Here is a 24,940-nt window from a genome sequence, read left to right as displayed (position 1 = left end):
ATCGGTTCGGGGGTCTTCACCATCGAGCCTATGGCTCGTATATAATCCGCCCGGCCGATCGGCTCGGGGGTCTTCGCCATCGAGCCTGTGGCTCGTATATAATCCGCCCGGCCGATCGGCTCGGGGGTCTTCGCCATCGAGCCTGTGGCTCGTATATAATCCGCCCGGCCGATCGGCTCGGGGGTCTTCGCCATCGAGCGTGTGGCTCGTATATAATCCGCCCGGCCGATCGGCTCGGGGGTCTTCGCCATCGAGCGTGTGGCTCGTATATAATCCGCCCGGCCGATCGGCTCGGGGGTCTTCGCCATCGAGCCTGTGGCTCGTATATAATCCGCCCGGCCGATCGGCTCAGGGGTCTTCTTCATCGAGCGTGTAGCTCGTATATAATCTGCCCGGCCGATCAGCTCGGGGGTCTTCGCCAACGAGCGTGTGGCTCGTATATAATCCGCCCGGCCGATCGGCTCGGGGGGTCTTCGCCATCAAGCTTGTGGCTCATATATAATCCGCCCGGTCGATCGACTCGGGGGTCTTCTCCCGAGGAACTAATGCAAATCATATAACTGACAGAATAAATAACGGGAAAACTGACCGGGGTCATGAGAATGGCAGAACTCTCCGGTATCGTCCATCTTCACGTTCCAAATCAGGCGCGTTCCCACAGACGGCGCCAAATTGATCCTGTCGGGAAGCTGAGGAGACGAACCTGCCGGAATGACGTGTCTGGAAGGTTGACCGCATCCCCATGACCCGGTTGATGATCTGTCCGCTGCGTTGACCGAGTCGTCTGAAGTCCTCCGGGCAACTGTACCTGCAACCAGTGACCGGGTTGCCCCGGTCTCTGGTACCTCGGTGCTCGAGGCGAATCCCACGAATATATAAGTAGCCGAACACTAATAACAGAATAGTGAAATAAATGCAAGAAAGGTACGATAACGTACCCTGGCCCCGGGGGGCGCCCTCGGATGGATGGATGAACTAATTGCGGCGCTGATCGAGTCGTTGTGGCTCTGATAGTAGATAAATGTCCGCCCGGTGAGTAACTGACTCCAATGACTCGGCGCCGAACGCGATATAGATCCGTAGGACGATGCACTGTCCGACTAAGCCTCGGCTCGCAGACCATAATACAATAACGGCACGAAGGCCGGGATACAACAACGGCACGAAGGCCGAACACGCTCTCGGCTCGCAGGCCGGAATATATGCATAATACGATACCTGAGCACTCGGACGGCTGTGACTTTGAGGATAACGACGGCTGACAGGCGATGCCGGCGGCTGCGACAATGGTTGCCAGAGATGACGACACTAGACGCCGAAGGCGCTGGCTGTCCAAGGCAGCTGGGGCAGTGGCCACCAGTGGTAGCGTTGGCTGCCGGATGCGACAGTTGTCGTTGAGGGCGAATAAAGGCGGCGATTGCCGCTAAGGGCGGCTACTACCGCTGGGACGGCGCGAACTGCCGGAGGCAGTGTCCACTAAGGGCGGCGGTCTGTTCATGGAGGCTTACCGACGAGGAAGGAGAGGAGTGAGAAGAGCGCTGGTGGCAACCAGCGATGGCACCGGCGAGGCGCCGGAGAGGATAAGGAAGATGGTTTCTTTTTCCCTTGTGCGGCGGCAGAACCCCCAAAAACCCCTCTTTTTTCTTCTTCCTTTCACGACCTGTGAACAGTGCTTAAAAGCACTCCAAACCCTCAATGCGCCCAAAAGACAAAAATGCCCTTATCCCTCTCCTTAATCCCTCCCTTGCCCCCACTGTCTCCGGATCAATTAATATGGACCCCATCATCCATTTATTCATCCCTTTTATTAGTTTTTAAAATAATATTAAAAATTTTATAATTTAAAAAAGAAAAAAAAATATTAAAAAATTAAGAGAGAGGGTGTTCAAACCTTTGAACACTCTCTCTCCTCTCTCTTATGAGTGGACATTATAATGCACACTCACAATGGAGAGGGGGTGTTAAATGGATATTATAACACCCATTTAACATCCCATTGTGGGTGCTCTAACTACAATAACTTTTATAATTGTAACAGTTACTATTTCATAACTACTATAATTATGAATAATTGTATTTTGTAGCCACTATAAAATGATAATGGTTACAATACAATTTTATTCTACTGTTGACCAATTAGTATCAGGAGTTAAACCATGTGTCAAAAGTGAACAATGTAATGGAGGGTATTTATGTCATTTTACAAGGAATTGATGTGGTGGAGCATCCCTTTGATGTATTTAGAAATAAAAGGGTATCCTTTACTTTTTTTTTTTCCCCCCTTTGTTTAATAAGCATAAACCCTCAGATGTTCTTGAGTTTGAGTAGTTGAGCGTAACAAAATCTTAACAATTTCATCCATGCCTATAAAGTAACCTCTATGCATATATAGAATAAATTTCAATAGCTCGATTGAGCTTCGAATCTCTATTTTTGTAAAAAGTGTTTTGTTATTATATTTTGTTATCACAGTCATTTTGATATATTATTGTGATCTTTTCATTTAAAAGTGGTTTCTCCATTTTTTAAAAATTTTCGGAAGGAAAAGATGTAAAGGTGTTTTCCGAGAAGTGATCTACTTGACAAATCGTAGGCCTTAGAGTACAATTCTAGGGAATTGTGAACTAAGTAAAAAAATTATATCACTTGCTTCTTCTTTTTTTTACTTTCATTTATTCGGCTGCGTTTTCATCTTTTGACAAAGAAAAATAAGTTTTAAAAGCAAGCAATATTCACCCCTCTATTGTTATATTCGATCCTACAAAAGTTCAAGAAAATCGAGGATAAAATTCTTGACATAGATGAAGTCTAATAAATCAAGTCAAGTGATCAAATGCTACGTAGCAAAGACATGAGTCGAAGAGACTTTAGACACAAAAGTCCGAAAGTCATGGAGACACTCTGGAATGTGGTAAGTTATGATGAGCATGAGTTTTCAGTGAACTATAACACTTCAAGTGTGGGTAGAACTCAAACATCGACGAGACTTGATCTTTAGGATATTTCGTATGATTGAGTTAGAGTACATGGATTCACTGATATAAATTACAAGTCGACTAGTGCATTAAATTTAGATGTTTGATAAGAATTGACTGATGAATCTCAAATATTCAACCAGTCAATACCCTAGGTTCATCAGGCTTTGTGGTATAGTGCAGTCAACTGATCAACTGATGAAGCTACAAATGCTAAATTAACATTAATATTTGAATAGTCAACTGAGGTTACTACAAATGCTGGTAAGGTTTATGGTTTCAATATAGGCAACTAGGAAACCATAAAGTCATTCAAATTTTATGGTTTGAGAATGTTTGCCAGTAACTAGGGCAATCAATTGATTTTAATCAGTAAATATAATGTTTGTGAGTTAACTAAGGTAGATGACTAAGGTGAACTCATAACATATAGAATGTTTGCAAGTTGATTGAGACAATCGTTTTGAGATGAACTCGTAGCAAACAGATCATCTACATGAGTTTACTAAAGCAATTGACTAAGGTGAATTTTCAGCAAAGAGAAGGTTTGCTTGTCTATTGTGGCAGTCGATTGTACGTGAAACATTCAACTAATCCTTGGCAAAGAGTCAACTGATGCTTATTTCAGAAAATCATTAATGGAAATTTCAAAGATAAGATCGACTATAATGTTCGAATTATGGCTAGATCACATAGTAGTTGACTAATGAGCTACCATCTAGTCGATTGATGACTAGACAAATCTAAAAAAAGGTTGGATCTTACTCTTCGTATAAAAAGACAACATGTTTTCATTCTATGACAATAACTGCAAACAATTGCTAATCTACTATGATCATTTGCTCGGCAAAGAGATCAAAGTTCTTGTTACTCCTGCAAGAAAACATGTGAGTCCTATATTTTTATCAAGTGCAAACATTGTAAAACAGTGGCTTATCCTATTTCACTATTCAGATCATTATCACATAGAGAAGTTTATAATAGTCATAATAGTCATCTACATAAGTAGGCCATTCTTTTGATAAATTTTAAAAGAATGATGTGCCCTTTTCAGGATATGAATAATGAAAGACGCTCCTTTAAGCTCATCTATAAATTCATATAATTAATATTCTTCCTGATGCGTATGTATATACCATCTAAATCTAACAAATGAATATATGAGATAATATTATTATCATAAATATGATTTGGACTTGATGTTTCCACTGAATTTATATATACACCGCGAGAACAACTCACAAGGATATTTTATTTTAAAAAATAACCTAAATACTATATCATAAATTAAAAAAATTTGTTTTAAAAAAATAACACTTGGTGCTTAAAGAGGTACCCATGATAGATGTGTGGCATAATTCAATTCCACTAAGAAGCCGGTCGACACACATCCCTTGGCGTCTATACATGGATCTAATTCTAATAAAGGGTATTTCTACAATTCTGGTTCCATGAATTTTGTGTCATAAAATCTACAAAACTCAGTAGATTTTATGGTAATAATTTTTTTTTCTAATACCATAACTTTTGGAGCATAAACTTTTGAAATAAATTAGTGGTGGAAGCATCAAGAATCCTAATATGATAATATTATCTCTTTTGTTTATTTGTTGGATTTAGATTATATATACTAGTAAAAGTGGGTAAAAGTTCGGTTAAATTGAACAAACCGAATTAAAAAATTTAGTTTGGTTTTTCAAAATTTCAATTTTTTTCTAAAAAATTTAATTAATTTGGTTCGAGTTCGATTTTAAAATTTCTTATTTGGTTAAACCAAATAGATCCAATAAACTGAATTTTGAATTTTTAGACCTCAACCTAATTTTTGTTAAACCGAATCAAATTTTTAGATCTTAATTAAAAAATAAGTAATTCGATTTTCAACCGAATTAATTTATATTTAATTTTATCGGTTCAGTTACTTAAAAAAATTGATTCAGTTAATTCAATTTAGTTTGGTTTTAACTGAATACGCACCCTTACACACGAGAAAAAAATATTAATTATATAAATATATAAATATGCGATAGGAAATCAAAAGAGCATCTTTATTTATGTTATCGAAAGGGCAAACTCTTCTTTCTAAGAAGTTTTTGAGAATATAATCAAAGTCCTATGTTAGAAATACATTGAAAAGATTACAAGTTTAAAAGATGAAAATATTCGCATTGATAAGAGGTCTTTTAGGTAAAATCTAAAAATAAATCCATGAAGGCTTAGGTTAAAAATGGACAATATCATACTATATGAATTCCTTTGACCATAATAAGTAGTATCAGAGCCATGTTCCAGACCGGATGACATATATAGTGACCTTGAACGAAGTCGATGGGAGGTCCGGAGTAGATCAAGAGTGATCGGATGCTTACAAAGAGTAATGATGATCCTTCATTTGAAAGTAAGATTGTTGAAAATACAATCAAAGTCCCATGTTAGAAATATATAAAAAAGATTATAAATTTAAAAGATGAAGATCTATCTATTAATATGAGATATTATTACGGAGATATATAAATTTGAGAGAGTCTCAAGAAAATAATAACTATATTTTAAGAGTGACTAGCCTAATAAACTAGGCAGGTTTAGGATGCTGGATGTTTGGTAGATGAGAATCGGAATTAAAGCTATCAGACGAATCAACCCATGGCGGGGAGGGGCGGGTTGACTCATTAACTTGGCGGGTTGAAAAATTTCCAAATCAATCCAGGGCGGGTTGCGAGTTTGGTGGGCCAACACGTAGGTCCATCAATTTTTTTTTAAAAAATTTTTAAAAATATTTTATATCTTCAACGTTTTACTTCGAAAAGGTTCATCAATCAAATGTATCCATAAACATATATTTTAAATATAAATGAATACAAATTAATATTTATGTTTGATGAAGAGTACTATTTTATTTCAAAATTATAATAAAGAAAGATAATAAATTGACATAAAACTTAGCATACATGTGTTTCTCAACCCGCAGGGTAACTAAAGCCCATTGCGGGCCAACCCAAGTCCGTTGCAGGCCGACCCGCGGGGGTCGCGGGCCTAAGCGGGTTGTCCCGCGGCGGGCTTGGGTTGATAAAATTTCAACCCAATTCCCAACCCGCTTAAATTATTTGGCGGGCGGGCCAACCCGACGGGCCTAACCCAAATTAACGGCTCTAATCGGAATCAAAATATGGATTTGATACCCTTAATTTCATAACCCACCCCCTCCCCTAGGTTATCCTTAAAACCATTCCTTCCTATTAGCTTGCCGGCCGGTCGTCGGTGCTTCTTCTTCCCCGACCCCGCTCGTGGTCTGCTTCCTCCAACCCCCCCGTTCTTCTCCTCCCCCATGCTTGGCCGCCAATGCCTCTTCCTCTCGACCACCCTTGGTAAGTTGTGACAGGCAATTTCTTTATGTGTACGCATCAATAAAATTAATTATGTAACTTGTCGTATGTAAAATGTGAATACATTTTAATTCTGTACGCATCAGTAAAATGTGAACACAATCAAATGCAACTTGTCATAGTAAATTAATTAACATGACATTAATTAACTACTAAAGCATACACATTTTCTTTAATCATGTAAAAAATTAAAGTGGAGAGGTCATGCGAAGTCTATCCATCAAGTTTTGTTTAGATCAAGAGCTTGCTGCGTCTACTAATCTACGACGATGAATCAATGTTTCACAGTACTTGTTTATTCCTAATGAACCAATGGGTAAGAAGGTCTCTTCTCTTTATTTAATTTCTAATTATCGTTGTAAAACATATCATTCAAACTGAATTTCTAAGGTAAGCATTTTTTAATCACTTATAATTCTTCCGTTTAATTGAATTTTTTGGCTACGATGACTATGATGAAAATTTTGACCGATTCTCATTCCATAATTTAAGCACATTAATGGGAATAAAATCTATTCCAGTATCCATACCAAGCACCATCAATCCAGTAATCAATCTCATTACCATTAACCTCTCAATTATAATTTATTATCATTTTCATTGCCAAATATATACCCAGAGCCTCCTCATTTTATTTTTCTATGCTATCTTTTTGTTTGCCTACTATTTTATTGCTAGACTAATGATTTGCACGAGGACACACAAGAAAGAGACAATTCGAAAAGTTTTATTTACTCCTTAGCCTCTGTTAGCAATCCAACAACGACCTTACTTGACTCATACGACTTCGTTATTCATTTATTCCAAAATGAATAAAAGGCGGTAGCAATTTCAATCTTTCAAGGAGAAAGATATTGGAATGGTGCAAAACAGAAGCCTTTTGCAAAACAATGAAAACATGTGGCAAAAAATTATCATCGGCTCTACAATTAAATGAATAGAATAAATTATGACGATAAACCAACTCTTTAAATAAGTGAGATTTTATTTCCCAAAAAATTATTTTCTTAGGGATTTACTCTCTAATTATAAAATCGGTATATCCGTGAAGATCCGAAACAATGGAAACCACACTAGCTCAAAAAACTTGCTTTTCTAAAAAATTATTGACTACTCCACGTGATAAAGCATGTGCAAAAAAAGGGTGATGTTTTTTTCTTTTCCCTGAATTTTTATTAAATAAAGAGAGCTGATGTTCGGAGCAGGTAGAACTTGGGCATCTTCTAAGCATCCTCTTGGCCACGCAATAGACAGCTACAATTCAACCTCTTCGCCATCACTTCTTTTCTTTTCTTCCTCGGGTTGGTGGCTGACGGCGAGTACCGAGTCACTTTCCCCGGTGTTTCTTGTTGTGGCGGAGCTGCCACCTTCGACCTAGCCGAGCCTTCTTCAACTTCCACTATAATATCGCTGCTATTCATGCCGCAATCGGCGTGGCGCCTGCTCTTCCCCTCCCGGAAGAAGAGCAGCGGTTGAATCGTCGATCGCTGCGGCGGTCATGGCGTCGATCCGTCGAACTTCCCCCTTAAAGGGCCACTTTATGGTGGGCAAGGAGCAGCACTACGCTCCCTCTCTTCTGCTCGACTTCCGCTGCCGGCGATCCTTCGTCCGCGCTCTCTTCTTGTCCTTTCTCGCCGGCTTCTTTTGGGGCCTTGTATCCTTTCCCGACCTCGAGGGCCCCACGCTTTCCCCGCCCCACGGCTTGTTCCATGATCCCGACGCTTCCTCTCTGAACAGCATTTCCGTAGAGGTAGAGGGCGCGGAGGAGGTCGGAAGTCCTTTCAATAAGCTCCTGATCATCGTGACGCCGACCTACAACAGGGCGGCTCAGGGATACCACCTGACCCGCCTCGCCCAGACACTGCGGCTCGTCCCCCCGCCCCTCCTGTGGATCGTGGTTGAGATGAAGACAGCCACTGAGGAGACCGCCGACGTCCTCAGGAGGTCCGGAGTCATGTACAGACACCTCGTCTGCCGCAGGAACACCAGCATCACTCTCCACAGAGACGTTCGCCAGCGCCACACTGCCCTCAAGCACATCAAGCGTCATCGACTGGACGGGATTGTGTACTTTGCGGATGATGACAATGTCTACACCCTTGACCTATTTCATCGATTGAGGCAGATCAGGTATCAAATAGTGACATTATTCTTCCAGCAACATACACTGGTAGATCATCCTTCTGAATATGTGACTGAGCGAATTAGTTCTTCATTTATGCTCTATTTACTTTGAGGTGTGGATTGAAGAAGGAAAGGAATCCAAGCTGGGAAAAAATCCATAGGGAAAGAAAAGGAAAAAGAAAAAAGAAGAGAGGGAAAGAAAAAAAAAAAAAGAGGGCCATAAATTCGGGGAAACTTATGGCTGCGAGCGAAGCCGCAAGAGCGAGGCTGCTCGTGGTTTCGTGGTTGCCCGTGGTCTCGCGGTCGCTAACAATGCCCTGTGGCTTTGCGGTTGCTAGCTAGTCTGCCCGCAGCTCGCTTGTGGCCATGAGCTATCTCTCTCGTGGTCACGAGTTGCCTCCAACATGTGGGACAGCTTCAAGCGAGAGTCCGAGCTTGACAATGAAGGGAAGGAAATTTGATTCTGCTTGATTTAGGCTCTTAAATCATAACTCATTCATTCATGTTATCAAAAGAAGTCAAATGAGGAAACTAAAGAAAACAAACATCATACATTATGATCTAGTAATTCATGATAACAATTTTAAAATTTACATATCATTTGACATGAGTCCTTTTGTAGTTACTTATATCTTTGATGCTTGTCGACCAGCTGAGTTAAATACCTTATATCCTTTTATTCACTAAATTGAGAACTCCACTTTGCATATGGGAAATATCTCTATCGAAGCAATTGTTCCCTATGCTTAGAAAATGCAATCCAAGAAGAAAAAGTCAACAACTTGTTAGGAGTTGAGTTCTCATACCTCAGTGGGGAGAATAATGCAAACAAAGAAACATGTTTTTATAAAAAAACAATGATCGTAGAAATAAACCAACTATCAGATTCGGCTAAAAAGGCACCTCCGCTTCATAACTATTCTATCTTTTCACTCAACCAAATAAGGAAATACATTGACATAAAAAGGCAATGATTGAAAAAAATAAAGTAACAACTATCCGATTCAGCTAAAAAGCTAACTCCGCTCCACAACTACTCTACCTACCCACTTGACAGAGTCAACTTCTTTTTGGTCGAGGGGAATAATGCATATAAGAATTTAATTCTATTAAAAGTTATCTAAGTCATTAGTTTTTTTATTATTTGTTGGAACTTTTAAAAAGTTATTTAGTTTTTAAAATTTGTTTGCTTTTATTAGAAAAATTGTGGTTTTATTAGAAAAGTCTTTTATTTTATAAAGTTAGGTCGTGTTATCAAACTATAAAAGGGGAATATGATCTTATGTAATAGACAAGTTTTGAGTTAATACAATTTGCAATTTCTTTTTCTTTGGATGAGCATTAGTAACTTTCCTTTGGGTGAGAATCGTACCTTTGTTTGTCGATTTTGTTGCGTCATTCTCTCTTAACTTTCTATAAGAGAATATTATTATCTTAATTTGTTGATAGTTGCAATTTACTGATTATATTCTTAAGTTAACAAAAGTTAATAGTTTTATTGTAAAGGTTTGCTTTTGCTAATTTGAGACAAGGAACTTTGGAGTTTCATCTATAAGTAATTTGAGTTTGGAACGTATTCACATGCTTTTTTATTGAATTAGAATTATTTTTACCTTAAGTTGATGAAAGTGAACAATTTCAATAAAACCATTTACTTTTTAATAAAGATAATTTCATTTTGCTCTCCATAATTTACTTTTTGAAAAGTCATCCATTAACTTCTAAGGGAGTTGATAGTCATATGTATTGCATGTGATAGAATATATTTGTGGTCTAAAGTACAAAATCTTGGCTTCTTTATTTGAGTTTATCAGCACCACTAAGCAGGCATATTAAAATTGTGTACAAAAAGCTAAAATTTTGTTAGTTTGATGCAAATCAACTTGTGATGGAATTTTTAATGTGCAGTTGTAGTCTATAAAATCAAAGATTTTAGCCACTTTGAGCTTGTCAACACTGCTAGAGAGATATTAGGACTTTTTTCTTAAAAAGATTTTGATGAAAAACTTATTCATAAATTAACAAATCAGTTTGTAAGCATTTTATGTTAATTTTATGTAAATTTGATCGTGCAAGCTAATATGAAAATCAATTTAAAGTCTAAAAATCAAAGATTTTGGCTTCCTTAAACTTACCAACATTTTCAGAGAAACATTTTAAATTTTTTCAGCATAATGAAACTTATTTTGATTAAAAAATATCACAACTTGCTTGCAAATCATCATACATGTATTTTATGCAGATTTTGTACCATCTTCGATGGTGCAAGCAGATTTAAAGATAGTTTCTGGTTAAAGATTTTCATCAATTTAAGCTAATCAATACCACATTAAGCAAATTTTCAACATGTCAAGATTGTTACGGAAATGATTCTTCCCTTGTGGTTTGATTAGACTATTGTTTCGATAGTTTGCTAATATTACTTACATTAGGTGTTTATTTGATGCACCTATATCAAGTGTGTAGGTTAGGCTACATAGATTATGGACTTGGTGGCAAGAAGTTTGGATCATGTGAAGATGGACTTGAGGTTGGATAGCCTGGATTGAGTAGTGGACGTGACTATAGGTTTGAGGGTAGGTAGTTTGGATTGAGGAGATGAACACCTGAAGACATATGAATCCTTTATGTATTATATGGACGTGACTATAGGTTTGTTTTCAAGCAAGAAGTAATAATGTGTGATTGCGTAAGTAATTAGATGAGATTCTTAGGCTTGGTTGTTGAAGCTTTGTGACTATGGGAGGTAACCAAATTATGTATGTTATCTGACTCAATTCTCTAACCATGCAATTGGCTTATAATTGGTTGTAAGCAAGTAAGGAGATTGTTCAAGTGCTAGTTGACTTGTCAAAGGTTGACACTTGACTAGATGCAGGCTAGTTGACTAGCTATTGGAAATAGACTAGATGCAGGTTTCGGCAAAATGATTGTTTATATTTAAGCAACTTGTTAGATCATAGTGATATGGTGAGGAGAACATGAGCACTAGAGGGGGAGGGAGTGAATAATGTGCCTGTAAACGAAAAGAATCTTTTCTCTTGTTGTGAATCTTAGTAAGGTTACAAAAATATAGTTAGCAGTGGAAACAATAAAAAGAACAAGTACATACCACACACACACTGTGACACAATAGGCAATATAACGTAGTTCAGCAGCTCCTAGGGTCTTAGTGCACGACCTATGATGCTTTAGGTGGATCACTCTTGGAATCCTCTATTTTTCTCCTCTTCGGTAAAATGCCAATGGTGTAAAACCTCTTACAGAATTGCTAGGGATAGATCAGGAAGCTTACAATAAAAATCGTTTGCAATGTGGTTCAATAAAATAACAATGGAAACAATAAAATAATCAATTTTTTTGTGCGTCTTTGCTGCCTTTAAATCCTCTTTTAAAGCCCCCTCTACGAAATGAAACCTTGACATGGTCTTACTGATGTGGCACCCATTAGTATAAATCACCATTAGTTGATTGATACGACCAATTCCTACGGCTTGCGATCGATTCTTGCGACAATTGTTTTATCCATGGTTCATCAGTCGACTGACAATTGACTAAATCCCACAACCAAGTATATTTTCACTCAAGTTTAAGCTCATGAGCAATTGCCTTTTGCCATGAGTCCTCTTGCCAAGCTTCTTGTCCCTTAAATGCATTGAGCTCTCAGCTCTCTTCATGTGCTCCAATAATCTTTTGCTAAACTGCTTGTCCGTCAGATGTACCGAGTTGGGTCCATACTGGTTCTATCCTTCTTGTTTCACTTGCGAACTCTACTTCACAGACATATCTACCTCCTATACTTCTCATCTTATGGTTTCTCGGTTGTCCTATACCACTCTTCTCCAATCTTCCACTGATTTTCCATGGACCTTGAGCCATCAGATACTTTATATGTGAATACGTTGGTCCCTGGACTTAGGAGCATAAATCAAACACAAAGCAAGTCCTAACATAAACCCTTTGCATAAACACTAAAGCCTGTGGTAGCATCAGACCTTTGAGGATTGAAAGTTCCAACAATCTCCCCCCATATTTGAGTTTTAGCAATATTAGGCTTGCAAAATTATCCTAGCTGCCCTTGCAAATAAACTCTTCCGTAAACCAAAATTTTTTAACCTACTCCACTCTCCTTTTATAAAAATTTAGATCCTAACTTAACCTACTTCTCTTTCTTTGCCAACATCAAAAATGTTTTTTTTTTCAAAATAAACTAGGGTTCAATCTATAATTCGGATGCTTCTCTTTCTTTTTTTTTAGTCTTTCATCATCTACCTAAGATGAATAGATAGAATTAAGGGATGAGTCACAAAAGAGAATATGTTGGAACACGTGGGTTAGAAATGGTCGGGTCCAAATAAAATTTTTAGACTTCTCTTGTTATCAATTTAGTAAAGCAATAGATAATTGACCAAACAAAACAAACATATACAAGGAGACACATACCATTTAATCACACAACTTTTATGTAGTTAGGCAGTCCCTTGGCTTTTATTCCATGACTTATAATCTATTAGTGGATCACTCGTAGAAAACTGCTTTCTCTTTCATGGTCAAGTACCGAAAGTGGAGAAACCTCTTACAAGATCACAATTACACTTGAGCAATACAAGAGAGCTTAATACAAAGAAGGCTTTTAATAGGGTTTAACTAACTATATTTCACCTTACATAGTCTCTGTAGATTCCCTTTTTATAACCTTGGTAATAGGACTCGTCGATCAATCGACTACTATACACCACTAATTGATCGCACTTGATTGTTTCCCATAGATTACAACCGTTTCATTCGAGCTCCACTCGTTGTAGGCACTAGACCATTAATTGTCCTTGATTACAAGTCTGCCTAAGTTGAGATCTACCTTCGTTCGAGTACATTTGCTCTCAACACTCAACTCACCATATAGCTTTCTCCGCTATTGGGTCATCTCTTGTCAAGCTTCTCGTCCCCCATATGGGTGCACCAAACAATTGACTTACTCCCCATGACTCATAAATAATTGAGATCTACCTTCACGCTCCACTTACGTAGTCCGTCTCATCCATCTCCCATCAAGCTTCTCGTCTCTCGAATATACCAAGCCCCTAAGTCTCTCCCCATGCCATCTTTCATTCTCTACTTATGTAGTCCGCTATCTTAGGCGCAACAACACGTTGTTGTTTCTCATCCTGTGGTCTCTCGAATGTCTCATACATCCTTCTCCAATTTGAGCAAACCTTGAGCTATCAGTAACCATGACCTTTGCCACATCAACTCGTCTCCATGTGTATATCCACCAAATCTATATACACTCAAATACACATATCAAATCACAAAACAAACCGTATCTTAAACTCTTTGCCCAAATCATGGTTTAAAATTTCGTGCCGAATCGTTCGATATAGGAGAAACATTTCGTTCAGCCTACTGACCAGCATCAACATGCCCGAGGTCTCGAGGCACCGCGGTAGTCGTAGAGGAGTCACGCAAGTCTCGCGGCCCCGCAGAAGCATTGCGCGAGCTTCGCGATAGCTGCGGAGCTGTCGCGTGAATCTCGTGACAGTCGCGTGAATCTCGTGACAGTCGCGGAGGCCCGCGCGAGCTTTGCAGCTGCCACAAAGGCGTCGCTCGAGCTCCGCTGTCGTTGCGGAGGCGTCGTGCGAGCCTTGAGGCTGTTGCGGACACTTCGGGTGAGCCCCGCAGCTATAGCAAACCCGTCGCGAGAGCCGAGCAGTTGCTGCCGCCATCACGGTGACGTTGGGCTAGCCCCATGGTCATTGGCGATGTGGAACAAGAAGGGGCAGGAAATTAGCTTTTAATTAAATAAAATTTAGGTTAATAATTTCAATCAATTCGTAGTTATAATAGGGGCAATTTAAATAGGCTTAATGTATCCCTAATAAAGCTATATATATATATATATATATATATATATATATATATATATATTGAAACCATATCGGCACGATACGGTAACGAAAGTGTATCATTCAACCTTGGTACGGATCGAGATTTTAAACCACGCCCCAAACATCAAACCCGGATGTTACACTAAACCAATTTTGGACTGATTGCACTATAGAATCTTCCTTTCTTGGTCATTTTGGATAGTATCTTCCTAAATACATCTTGTATCAACTAAGATATGAATTGTATCAACATGGGTGATAGATTGACACATTGATATTTTTCCCATATTGATGACTTGGAACTATATGTTTGGGCTTTACCTTTCATTATTGATTCTCAGTTGGAACTTTGAAATTATGAATAAAATTATACCGTCATCTTATAAACTCTTTAAAACTTTAATAGAAACATCTTACAAATATATACCTATACAAAGTTTATTTAACCCTATTCAATTCAATACTACTAACTAATATATAATTTTTAAATTTGCCATAAATTTTAGTGTTTAAACCCAAATTGTATATAAAAATGCTCATATTTTTTTAATAATAAATATTCTATTATTTCTTAATGACATTATCATAAACAAGAACCATTTCATAGGTTCACCCTGAATTTATCCTAGGGTCCCAATCTTCCTTTCGGATTTGATTATTCAATCCAATTTTGCAGGGCATAAGCACTAATATTTAGCAATCTCATTTTCAAAAATATTTTTTTGCTAAATAATTCTACCTCTAAATCTCTTATGTTTGACAATCTTACTTATGATACTTATCTTACATAATACCTACTTTATTTTATATATATATTATATAGCAAATTTGATGCCCATATTACTTATTTGTTGAACCTTTCTAACCTGTATCCTATAATATGGCATATTATGATTATTTTCTCCTAATTTTGATCAAGTAAGAATTATTTCTATATTCCAAGTTCCTAACCTAAACCTATAATTGTAGGGTTTTTTTTTTTTTACTTGCATTATCCACAACAATTTGAGAATGTTTATTAATGTTGCATCACAACTGAGCAGCCAGCGTAATGTGTGTAATGTGTCGAGCAGCCAGTGTAATGTGTCTTTTCTAAGCGACCTCTTTTGCCCACTCTGTGTATCTAGGTAGCAGCATAGTTGAGGGTAGCTTATGTCTAGACAAAAAATAAGTTTCATGTTCATATCATTAGATAATTTTTAACATTGGGTATTTAATCATAAAGCAACCCTTAATTTTTTTATTTGGTTACCAGGCCCAAAAGTTAATTGAACTTGAATTACTCTAGGTGTATATATAAGGTGTATGTTTTAGTTATTACTAATCATTGCTTCATTATAAATCCAGAATTTAATACCATTTCCTTTTTTTTCTTGAATAACCAAGTAACCAACTATGCGCAGAAAGGTTGAATTATCAATATCTTATCTCTCGAGTTTGAAGTGGTTATCATCTAGGCTATAGTTTGAATTGGCATTTTTACATGTCCGAGTGAGTTTTTTTTTGCTTATATCTCAATCTAGTCAACAATGAAACAAATTCCTGGTCTCTAGGACTTGTTAGGAGTGGGAGAGGTGTGAGTAACACTTGTCAAAGGTTTTTTTTTTTTTGCATCACATAAAATCTTTAACTGTAGAAAAAATTGTGGAACCGCCACATTAACGACCCCCCACACGACGGCCTCACGTTGATGGAAGAAGGTTCATCAGGAGCACAGGTGTTAAGTGCATGGAGGGACGAACATAGGTGATGCATTTTGTGAGACTAACTACCATACATTTATCAAGACCGGGGGGCAAAAAAAAAATCTTTTACTCTAAAAATGAAATGATGAACCAGGTAACACCGAACTTGGGACGACCGGCCCGACTCTATGGAAGTTTCCCACTAGCCGCTAGGGTAAATCGGGAATCGGGAAGTGCTCGCGGCGGGCGGCCAGAAGTCTAGCATCCCGTGGTTGTGCCCCCCATTTGGAGGAAAAAATCCCGGGCAACGAAAAAAACAATCTTTTACTCTAACTAATACTTAACATGGTCAAAAAAACAAATTAATGCAGTGGAAATACGCAAGCACTGACACAATAAGTTTACGTGGTTTTCAAACCCTGATTCCTATTCCATGGCATATGATGATTAAGGTGAGTCACTATTGAATCCCATTAATTTTATCCTTCTCGGATCTTCTAGAGGCACAAAAACCTCTTATAAGAGGTTGTCTTACAATGTGGAAAGGCAAGTAAGCACAACAATTGAAGCTATAATTACAACAAAAGAGCATTGGGATGTAGTAAGTACAATTTGCTAGCCTTTGCAAATTCTCTTTGATTCTTTATTTATAGCCTTAAATATGTTTCACTTTTCTATTTTGCAGCAAGCGAGTTGACTCGACTATTTTTTCACTTCAGCCTTCTTCCTAACAATGAATCTCATAGTTGAATCAATTTAATTTCACTCTACTACTTTTCCTGTTAACAATTACTTCAGTTGATTCAACCTTGTTATTACATAAGCAGTCTAACGGTTACAACTTTGCTCTGCTCGCTTGATGGTTTTGTTTCCGACTCTTGTCAAGCATTCAGTAGTCAACTACCAGTGGGTTCTGTTTGAAAGTACATCAGCCTGAGTCAACTCCCAAGTTGACTCAACATACCAGTTGATTGGGATTACCCTTCAGTCAACTGGATCGTTCATTACAACTAAACTATTTGTCGAGTCATCTCCTAAGTCCGTACTGTTTGAAACGCAAATTACAAGTCACTCAACTCTCACAACTCATGTTAGAGCTTACTTTTGTAGCTTTACTTCACCCACACGATCATCTCCCATTAGGTTGTTAGTCCCTCATTTGCACCGATCCTCAATTTGTTCCATGTGACATTCGTTACTCATTCATCTTCATAGTTTGTCGTTTCTAGCTCCATCAAAGCTGCCAACTCGATGCTTGTCATCTTGGGGGCCCTCAGATGCCTCATTCCATTCTTCTTTGATCTCCAACAAACCTTTGAACCATCAAGCCAGCACCAAGTCTAGCTCCGCGAGCCAAGTCCCTACACAATGTACACATATTATAGTTACAAGTAGATTAACTTAAACCCTTTGTTCGACACATCAAAGCACCTTTTTTGAACACAACTGATTAGAGCATGATCTCACTAAGAGGGGTTATGCCTTTTCTTATTTTTTAGTAGTTTTTGATTCAGAACAAGAAATGAGAGAGGAAAAGGCTAGGAATGAATTAATAATACATACGAGGTGAATTGAGAGTTGAGAGAGAAAAATGCTAGGAATGAATTAATAATACATATAGGTGAAATGAGAGTTGCTTCCGAGTTACGGATGATAAGAATATGCTCAGAATGAACTCTACATGGTTAAAGAAAGATTTGTAAAGTAGTCGTACTAGTATCTTTGTGACTGCTGCCTTTGTGGTTATTGTTACTCTACTAAAGAATATATCTACCTTAGGCAGAAAGGGACAATGTGGAATATCCTTTAAATGAAATTACTGGTGACGTCATGCAGTCTTGTTCATTCAGGTGCAATTAGTCATATGAAATTACTGGGTATTTTAATTTAATTATGATTAATTAACTATCAATTAACTTTCACTCCTAAACAATGAACATATGTTTTCATGAACTTTTTTTCATGGAAATGATTTATTTGCTTATACAGGAGATTTGGCACCTGGCCTGTGGCAATGCTTCTTCAAAGCAAAAGTAAGATTGCTGTAGAAGGACCAGTATGCGATGGACGCCGAGTGGTAGGGTGGCACATAAATGAGAAAAACACCACTTTACAAAGATTTCCTGTTGATATGTCAGGTTTTGCATTCAACAGCAACATACTTTGGCATCCAAAAGATGTCATTAGGCTTCTGGATACCGTGACAGATGATTTTGAAGTATGTATTCATCTCTTTTATGTTTAATTGTAGCATTTAGCTGCAAGCAGAACTGTCACTAAATTCTTAACATGGTAAAAGAAAAAGGTTTATTAAGAGTGAAGACTATGATTACATGAACAATCCAAGACATCAAACACAATGTGAAGTATAAAAACAAAACATAGTTAGTAGTTCAGGTGCTTTACTTGCTAAAACGATTTGAATGATCTTTTTATGAATTTATTTCCCTTTGCGTTTCTCCTTTTATTTATCCTTATACTGTAACTGCTAAAAGCCCTCCACTTTTTTAATTAAGTTATTGAACTGAAAATTTGACTAACTGATTACAAGGTAATGTGTGGGCAGTTCTCCCGTATTTGACTTGCTAAAAAATGTGAGTTTGTTCTTGATAATAATGTTATATTACTCTTTAGTCAAAGTTGACCCTTTATAACTTGTGACCCTTAATCTTCATCATCATGGCGTATGAGTTTAGTTTGACATGGAGAGATAACTGTATTTTGTTTCTTTCTATTACTTGAACATCAATACTGAATTGAATTATCAATAGTTTGAGTATTATTTTGAGCACAAATAGGCAAAATTTGTCTGTTAAGTTTGTCAGATGTTGAAATGAAAATTAATAAACAAAAGATGAGTGTTTTGATAGCATCCTGTAGCATGCCAACTCTTTAATCTTATTAAAGCCCCCTCCATTGTTTTTTTATTGCTTGAATCCTACACTTGCACAATTTGCATTGCCATTTGTTAACTACCTAAATAGTCATTCAGCCTTTCAGACTTACTAAATATCGCTGCAGGATACAGGATTCCTTGAGCAGATAATTGAAGATGAATATCAAATGGAAGCTGTTCCTCGTGATTGCCCAAGGATTATGCATTGGCGTTTACAATTGGAAGCTAAACACCTTGCTTATCCTAAAGGGTGGAAAATCTCAAAGAACCTTAATGGCATTATTCCGTTAAATCAGGAATTCTAATTTATTCAGGTTCAGCTCTTATTTTGCCTAAGTTTTATTGCAGTATACCACTTTGCTAAATGCATTTTGTTGCTATTAGCTAAGGTATCCTTAAACAGCTATTCTGGAAATTCGGAGAAGAGAAAAACGATGGAAAAACAAAACAAATATTTAATAAATTAACATAAATAAAATAAATTTTTTGCTCCATGTACAGTTGGAAATAGGGAATATTGGAAAGTTGCAGCATTGACAAAAAATATGGAAATTATTTTAATAAACTCTAATCACTGTCTCTTGACTGTTTCATGATTGATGCAGGAAACCGTTGTAGAACTTGGTTTCCCGGCAGAGCATTTGTTCACACTACAAGAAATCTGGACATCCATCGGCAATCGTGCGACTGATGCCTGAAAATGACCACTTTTGTTTCCCGGGTTTAGGAGATCACAGTAAAAATTTTCAATCATTGATGCGCTTTTTTCCTGTAGACTCCATTAATTGCATAGTCTGCATTTGTTATTCTTTAAGTGGAGAGAGCACCATAATTCATTTAAGAAAGTTTGATGTACAGATATATCAACGTATATACCTTGTTGTGGGTAACAAACTATTTTGTTTGTTTGCGTTCAGAGCCCATGAACGCAGTGGCCTAAAATTTATCTTAGCTAGGAGGTGAGACTCGGTCAAGTTGTGTCTAAGACTCTTGATCAAAGGCCAAGCTGAGGGCAGATTGTCGCCTCAAATCTGTCCTGAATGAATCGACTTCTTTGTCTAGATTAAAATGTCACCTTTACGATGTTACTGAAGCACATTCATAATTACTCTCCCTTACTGGTTTCTATTATTGTATTTCAAAATATATATATATATATATATATATATATATATATATATATATATATATTTCTCAAAAAAAAAATCTAATTCTTTTTTTAAAAAATATATAGTTTTGATTTATAACAGATGAAAAGTTTTAATTGATTTTCAACATAGTTAATGAAGAAAAACAGTGCTCTAGTGTAAATTCCTTTGATGGAGAAGGTCCATGGCCTTCTCCAGCGTAGGCCTAAATCTCTGCACATCGAGCCTCACATTCTGCTGCTTGAGGTAGATGTCCCCCAACTTAAACCAGCCCTGCTTGTGAATGGCGTCGGGATCCTTGAACACCTCGTGATCTCTGGGATACAAATCCATCAGCGTGCTCTCCTCCTGCGTTATGTTGTACTGCAAGTACCTCAGATTCCTGGCCATGGCGGGCTCCGCGTAGAAATGCTGCGAAATCCATTCCAGGTTGCCCAGCGGCACCACCTGGATCAACACGGCGCCGGCGGGGAGGAAGAGGAAGTTGGTCAGGCCGGCTCCGTGCACGCCCACCATCACGTCCGCCGAGTTCACCACGCGCCCGAACTGGGCCACGTCGTAGAAGTCCGGCTCCGACGCCACGGCCTCGAAACCCACGTCCTCCGCCGCCGCCATCAACTCCTCCATGTTCACGAACCGCCTCGTCCCGCCGCGCGCGATGAACACGAGCCGCGGCCTAGTCGTCGCGGACGCCACCGCCGTCGCCGCCCGCCGCCATGCTCTGTCACGCCCCAGCGAGTAGACGGTCCGCGTTAGTTCGACGAAGTGGGAGATGGAGCAGCAGTGGCTAGGAGGACTCGGATCGATTATTAAGTCCCTCTCGGCTCTCAGGCCCACTATCAACCGCCGGAAACAATGCACTCTGTCGTCGGAATTGAAATCGATGACGTCGTAGTCGGAGAGGTTGGTGAGGTAGGGGCGATACTTGTGCATCCACCAACCTTGGTAGTCGGAGATGATGAACTGGACGCGGCCCTTCAACGGGGAGACGGTTTGGAAGAGTGGGATGAGCACGTCGGCGTAGTCATGGAAGCAGTTCCCGCAGTGCCCGCCGGTGGAGAAGAGGACGCCGACGACACTGTGGTTGACTGCACATCGGAGGGCGGCTTCTTCCTCTCGGCGCGAGCTGAAGTTGAGCGGCCGGACTTTGGCCATGGCGGAGAAGTCGTATTTGCGAGGGTACGGCTTCATCTGCCAGGATGAATTTCCTCCACCGCCGCCGCTGGCTGTGGCAGGCGGAGCAATGAGCGTAACAGAGGACAAATTGCTGCCGACGATTCTGACGTCGCCTTCCATGTCGCAGATATCGACTCTGAAACTGGAGCGATCACACATTGGTTTACCAGTCTCAATTGCCTCCTCTCCATCTACATACAACACAGTGAAAATTTACTAAATTAATTTCAAACGTTTTGTTCGTTTATCTTCAATTATTGTATTACGCTTCCGGACGTAGCACATGATATACCTGGCTTAATGATCAAGGATCGATTCTAAGAAAACGTGAGACTGATACTAGGGGCCGATCTACAATCAATTATTGTACTCTGTTTTGACAATTTTATTTTTACTAAAACCTTGCTTGTTCGTTTCAATATTTTGTTTAATTTGTTCCAAAACAGTAAAAAAAACGAACAAACAAAATCTGGAAGAACTTTTTCATGGTTGAAAGATGGATCGTACCTGAAAAATGAAATTCTTCGCTGCTCTGAACTGCAGAATTCGTCGGATCCGCATCAGTCAGCAACGATGGCAAGCAACTCACTGCAAAGACGCAATCAGTCAGAGTCAGGCGAAAAACTTCCTTAAGAGTATAGTAGTACCATAACCAAAGCTCCGAGAAGAAAAGATGCTAACCGATTTGCTTCCTCGACAGCATAAAATAGGTCATGGAAACCAGGAAGCATCCGACGATCAAACCCGTTCCGAAGCTCCGTGGCTCGACCGGTGGCCGGAACTTCTTGGCCAACTTCATCGATCCTGAAGGTCGGAAGCAAACTTCGTTCGACTTGTCTCAGAAGCAGCGGAGGGAATAAAGGTAGAAAAGAAAAGGAGGAATATTATAACGAGGGATAGGACAGCATGCTGCACCGGATTTCCGTCGGCTGTGTAATTCCACGGAAGAAGCCTTGTCTGTTCTTCCCTTTGTTTAACCGTTCGATTCTTTCTTTTCTCTTTTTTTTTTTTCTTTTTTTAAAGCGAGGGAATAAGTTCAGCGTCAATTGCTGTCATCTGATCAAGTTGGGGGATTCGAACAAACTGGCGACTCCAGTTCACGTGAATCGTTTGACGATTGAATGCTCGTGTTGCTACGTGGCAAGAGCGGATTGGCTGGAGATACTTCAAAAATGGGGAATTTCACACGAAGGAGGAAAATACGTTTAATTAAAATGTCTCGGCGGATTAATTATTCCAGTCTTGATTAGTGATTGATTAGTTTACCCTTAGTCATTGGTAAGTGGTGTATAACAAGATACTATTAAGTTTATCATTGCTTTGACTTCTCTTAAGTCATCTGCATACCAAATTAAATTTGTCATTTACACTATACGCTGGTTATGATTGACTTTGACGATCTATAGCAAGGACCCGCAGAGTTGAAGAGGGACGCCACCGTTGATTTTTTTTTTTTCCCAATTAAGGATTTATTTATTTCAAGATTTTTTTTAAATACTTAGTATATAGAAAATTTTGGACAATGGTTATTTTTTTTACTCAAATTTTTGGTTGGTCTAGATAATCTTTAAAGGGGCTGGGCAGGCTAAGAAAACAGATATAGACGAAGAAAAATGAGTGTGTAGATCTAAGAGAGAAGTCTAGTGATAGTCGACAGAGACAACATGCCAGTTGCAGCCTACTCTAGGACGAAGGAGAAGAGATAAAAGTATTGTTTGGGTGAGATTTATATGAGTTTGGACGGTGTGTTAGACGAGAAGAGGTTCGGTTGAGTTTTTTATTTTTTTATAAGAAAAGAAGACAAGGGTCAAATTTGGTAAAATAAATTAAAATAGATGCTCTTTAATTTGGTGATTAAAAAAGACGGTGATTTTGATTTCTATTGCTCTTTAAAATTATTGGAATTCGAGTGGCTGCTAACAAACAGGTCTATAGTTCCTTCCCAATTTGTCTGTCTCATCGAAAAGACTTCTACTTGAACAGGTGCACCGGATGGAAAATATATTTAGAACGTGACTAGGATGTGGGCCGGCTTAAAGTATAGATGATGATGATGAAATTTTATTTTATCGGTTATATAAATCTTTTTATTTTATTGAATTTTATTTTTTATAATATCATCATCTATATTTAAATAAATTTTATTTTATTTTATTATTATTAATTAAATCTTTTTTTAATCTTCCTCTTATTCGTCTGACATACATATTTATCATAATTTCTTCACATCGTTTAACTTAAATATTTATTAATCATCTAAGTATATATTTGTACATCTTAAATGTGTTTTTTAAAATTTCAATAGATATTCTCATCTTAAACGAACTCAAAACATAGACCTATTATTTAATTATTTTAAATGTTTTTTTATTATGTTTTTTTAATTATATACTTTTTTAAAACGGATAAACATTTCCTCTTTCTCTTTTAGTGAATCTCTTAAAAAATATCCTTCATTTCCCTCACAGTCTTAGTGATCCCAGGTTTTTCTGCTTCCTCATGGTAATCCCAGATCTTTCCCTCACTTATCAGTAATCCCACTCCTTTCCCCTCTCTTGTCGGTGATTCAACTTTCAAAGGATGTATTTCTCTCTTTTTTTTTTGTTCGCTATTTTTCCTTACTTACTCTCTCTTTTCCTTTATAGAAATAGAAAATAAGATTTCTCATCCATTTGACACAAAGTAATTGTTGATGGGTGACTGATATTTAGATGAAGATCAATACAATAGATGTCATGAAAGAAAAATTTGTTAAGATTTTTCGTAATAAAATTCTGTTACGATTTTATATAAACAAAATTCTATTATAATTTTTTATAACAGAATTTTATCATGATTTTTCATAGCAAAATTTTGTTACGATTTTACTGGTTTGGGATTTATGCACTATTTATAGGGATTATTGTAAACCTATTGTAAATCACAAAAATAATGGAATATGATTCAATTGTGAATAGAGAATTTTAATAAAGTTTCAACCATTTTTTATTGAGTAGGCACGTCATCGAACCATGATATCTCTTCTTCTTCTCCTTCCTCGTGTTTGCTCCTTTTGTGCGTCTTTATCTTGTTGTTCTGCATGATTTCTTTCTCTCTTCCTCTTCTTCCGCATTAGAGGTTGAGAGGTGTTGTCCCCTTTTTGCACAATAATTGGTATCAAAGCTACAAGTTTTTATAGATTTCTTCAACATGTCGGGGATGACTTCTGTGAAATTTGATATGGTGAAATTTAACGGAACTGGGAACATCGAATTATGGCAAAGAAGGGTTAAGGACTTGTTGGTGCAACAAGGCAAGGTGAAGGCGCTAGGAGAAAGGAAATCGGAAAGCATAGAGAGATCAGATTAGGAAGAACTTCAGGCGAAACCAGTGACAACAATCAGACTTTGTCTTACGAATGATGTGATATACCATGTCATGGACGAGGAGTCACTGGTGGCAGTTTAGTAAAAGCTGGAAAGCTAGTACATGTCAAAGTTATTGGCAAACAAGTTGTATCTTAAGCAAAAATTATCCGGGCTAAAGATGACAGAAGAAACCGATCTGATCTAGCAAATCAATGTATTCAACCATATTATAAGTGATCTAAAGCGGGTTGATGTTAAGATCGAAGATGAAGATAAGGCGCGGATGCTGTTGAATTCTCTACTTTTATGTTCTACGTACGA

General features: G+C 38.1%; 2 protein-coding genes across 2 annotated transcripts; one reads left to right on the top strand and one right to left on the bottom strand.

The window, feature by feature from the left end:
• Positions 1–7,568: 7,568 nt before the first annotated feature.
• On the top strand, positions 7,569–19,809 carry LOC121982174 (probable beta-1,4-xylosyltransferase IRX9H). The gene is made up of 4 exons (XM_042535123.1): positions 7,569–8,488; positions 18,042–18,270; positions 19,074–19,262; positions 19,554–19,809. The coding sequence occupies exons 1-3, from the start codon at positions 7,857–7,859 to the stop codon at positions 19,251–19,253; spliced, it is 1,041 nt and encodes a 346-aa protein (XP_042391057.1). The 5' UTR covers positions 7,569–7,856; the 3' UTR covers positions 19,254–19,262; positions 19,554–19,809.
• Positions 19,810–20,197: 388 nt separating this feature from the next.
• On the bottom strand, positions 20,198–22,218 carry LOC121982173 (alpha-1,3-arabinosyltransferase XAT3-like). Its single transcript, XM_042535122.1, has 3 exons — positions 21,954–22,218; positions 21,780–21,860; positions 20,198–21,463 (listed from the first exon to the last, which is right to left on the bottom strand). The coding sequence occupies exons 1-3, from the start codon at positions 22,069–22,071 to the stop codon at positions 20,250–20,252; spliced, it is 1,413 nt and encodes a 470-aa protein (XP_042391056.1). The 5' UTR covers positions 22,072–22,218; the 3' UTR covers positions 20,198–20,249.
• Between the last annotated feature and the right edge of the window lie 2,722 nt (positions 22,219–24,940).

The sequence above is a fragment of the Zingiber officinale genome, chromosome 5A (genome assembly GCF_018446385.1).
Source record: "Zingiber officinale cultivar Zhangliang chromosome 5A, Zo_v1.1, whole genome shotgun sequence".
Lineage (NCBI taxonomy): Eukaryota > Viridiplantae > Streptophyta > Magnoliopsida > Zingiberales > Zingiberaceae > Zingiber > Zingiber officinale.
Note: the sequence above shows the minus strand (reverse complement) of the source record. Positions and strands in the feature narration are given on the sequence as shown.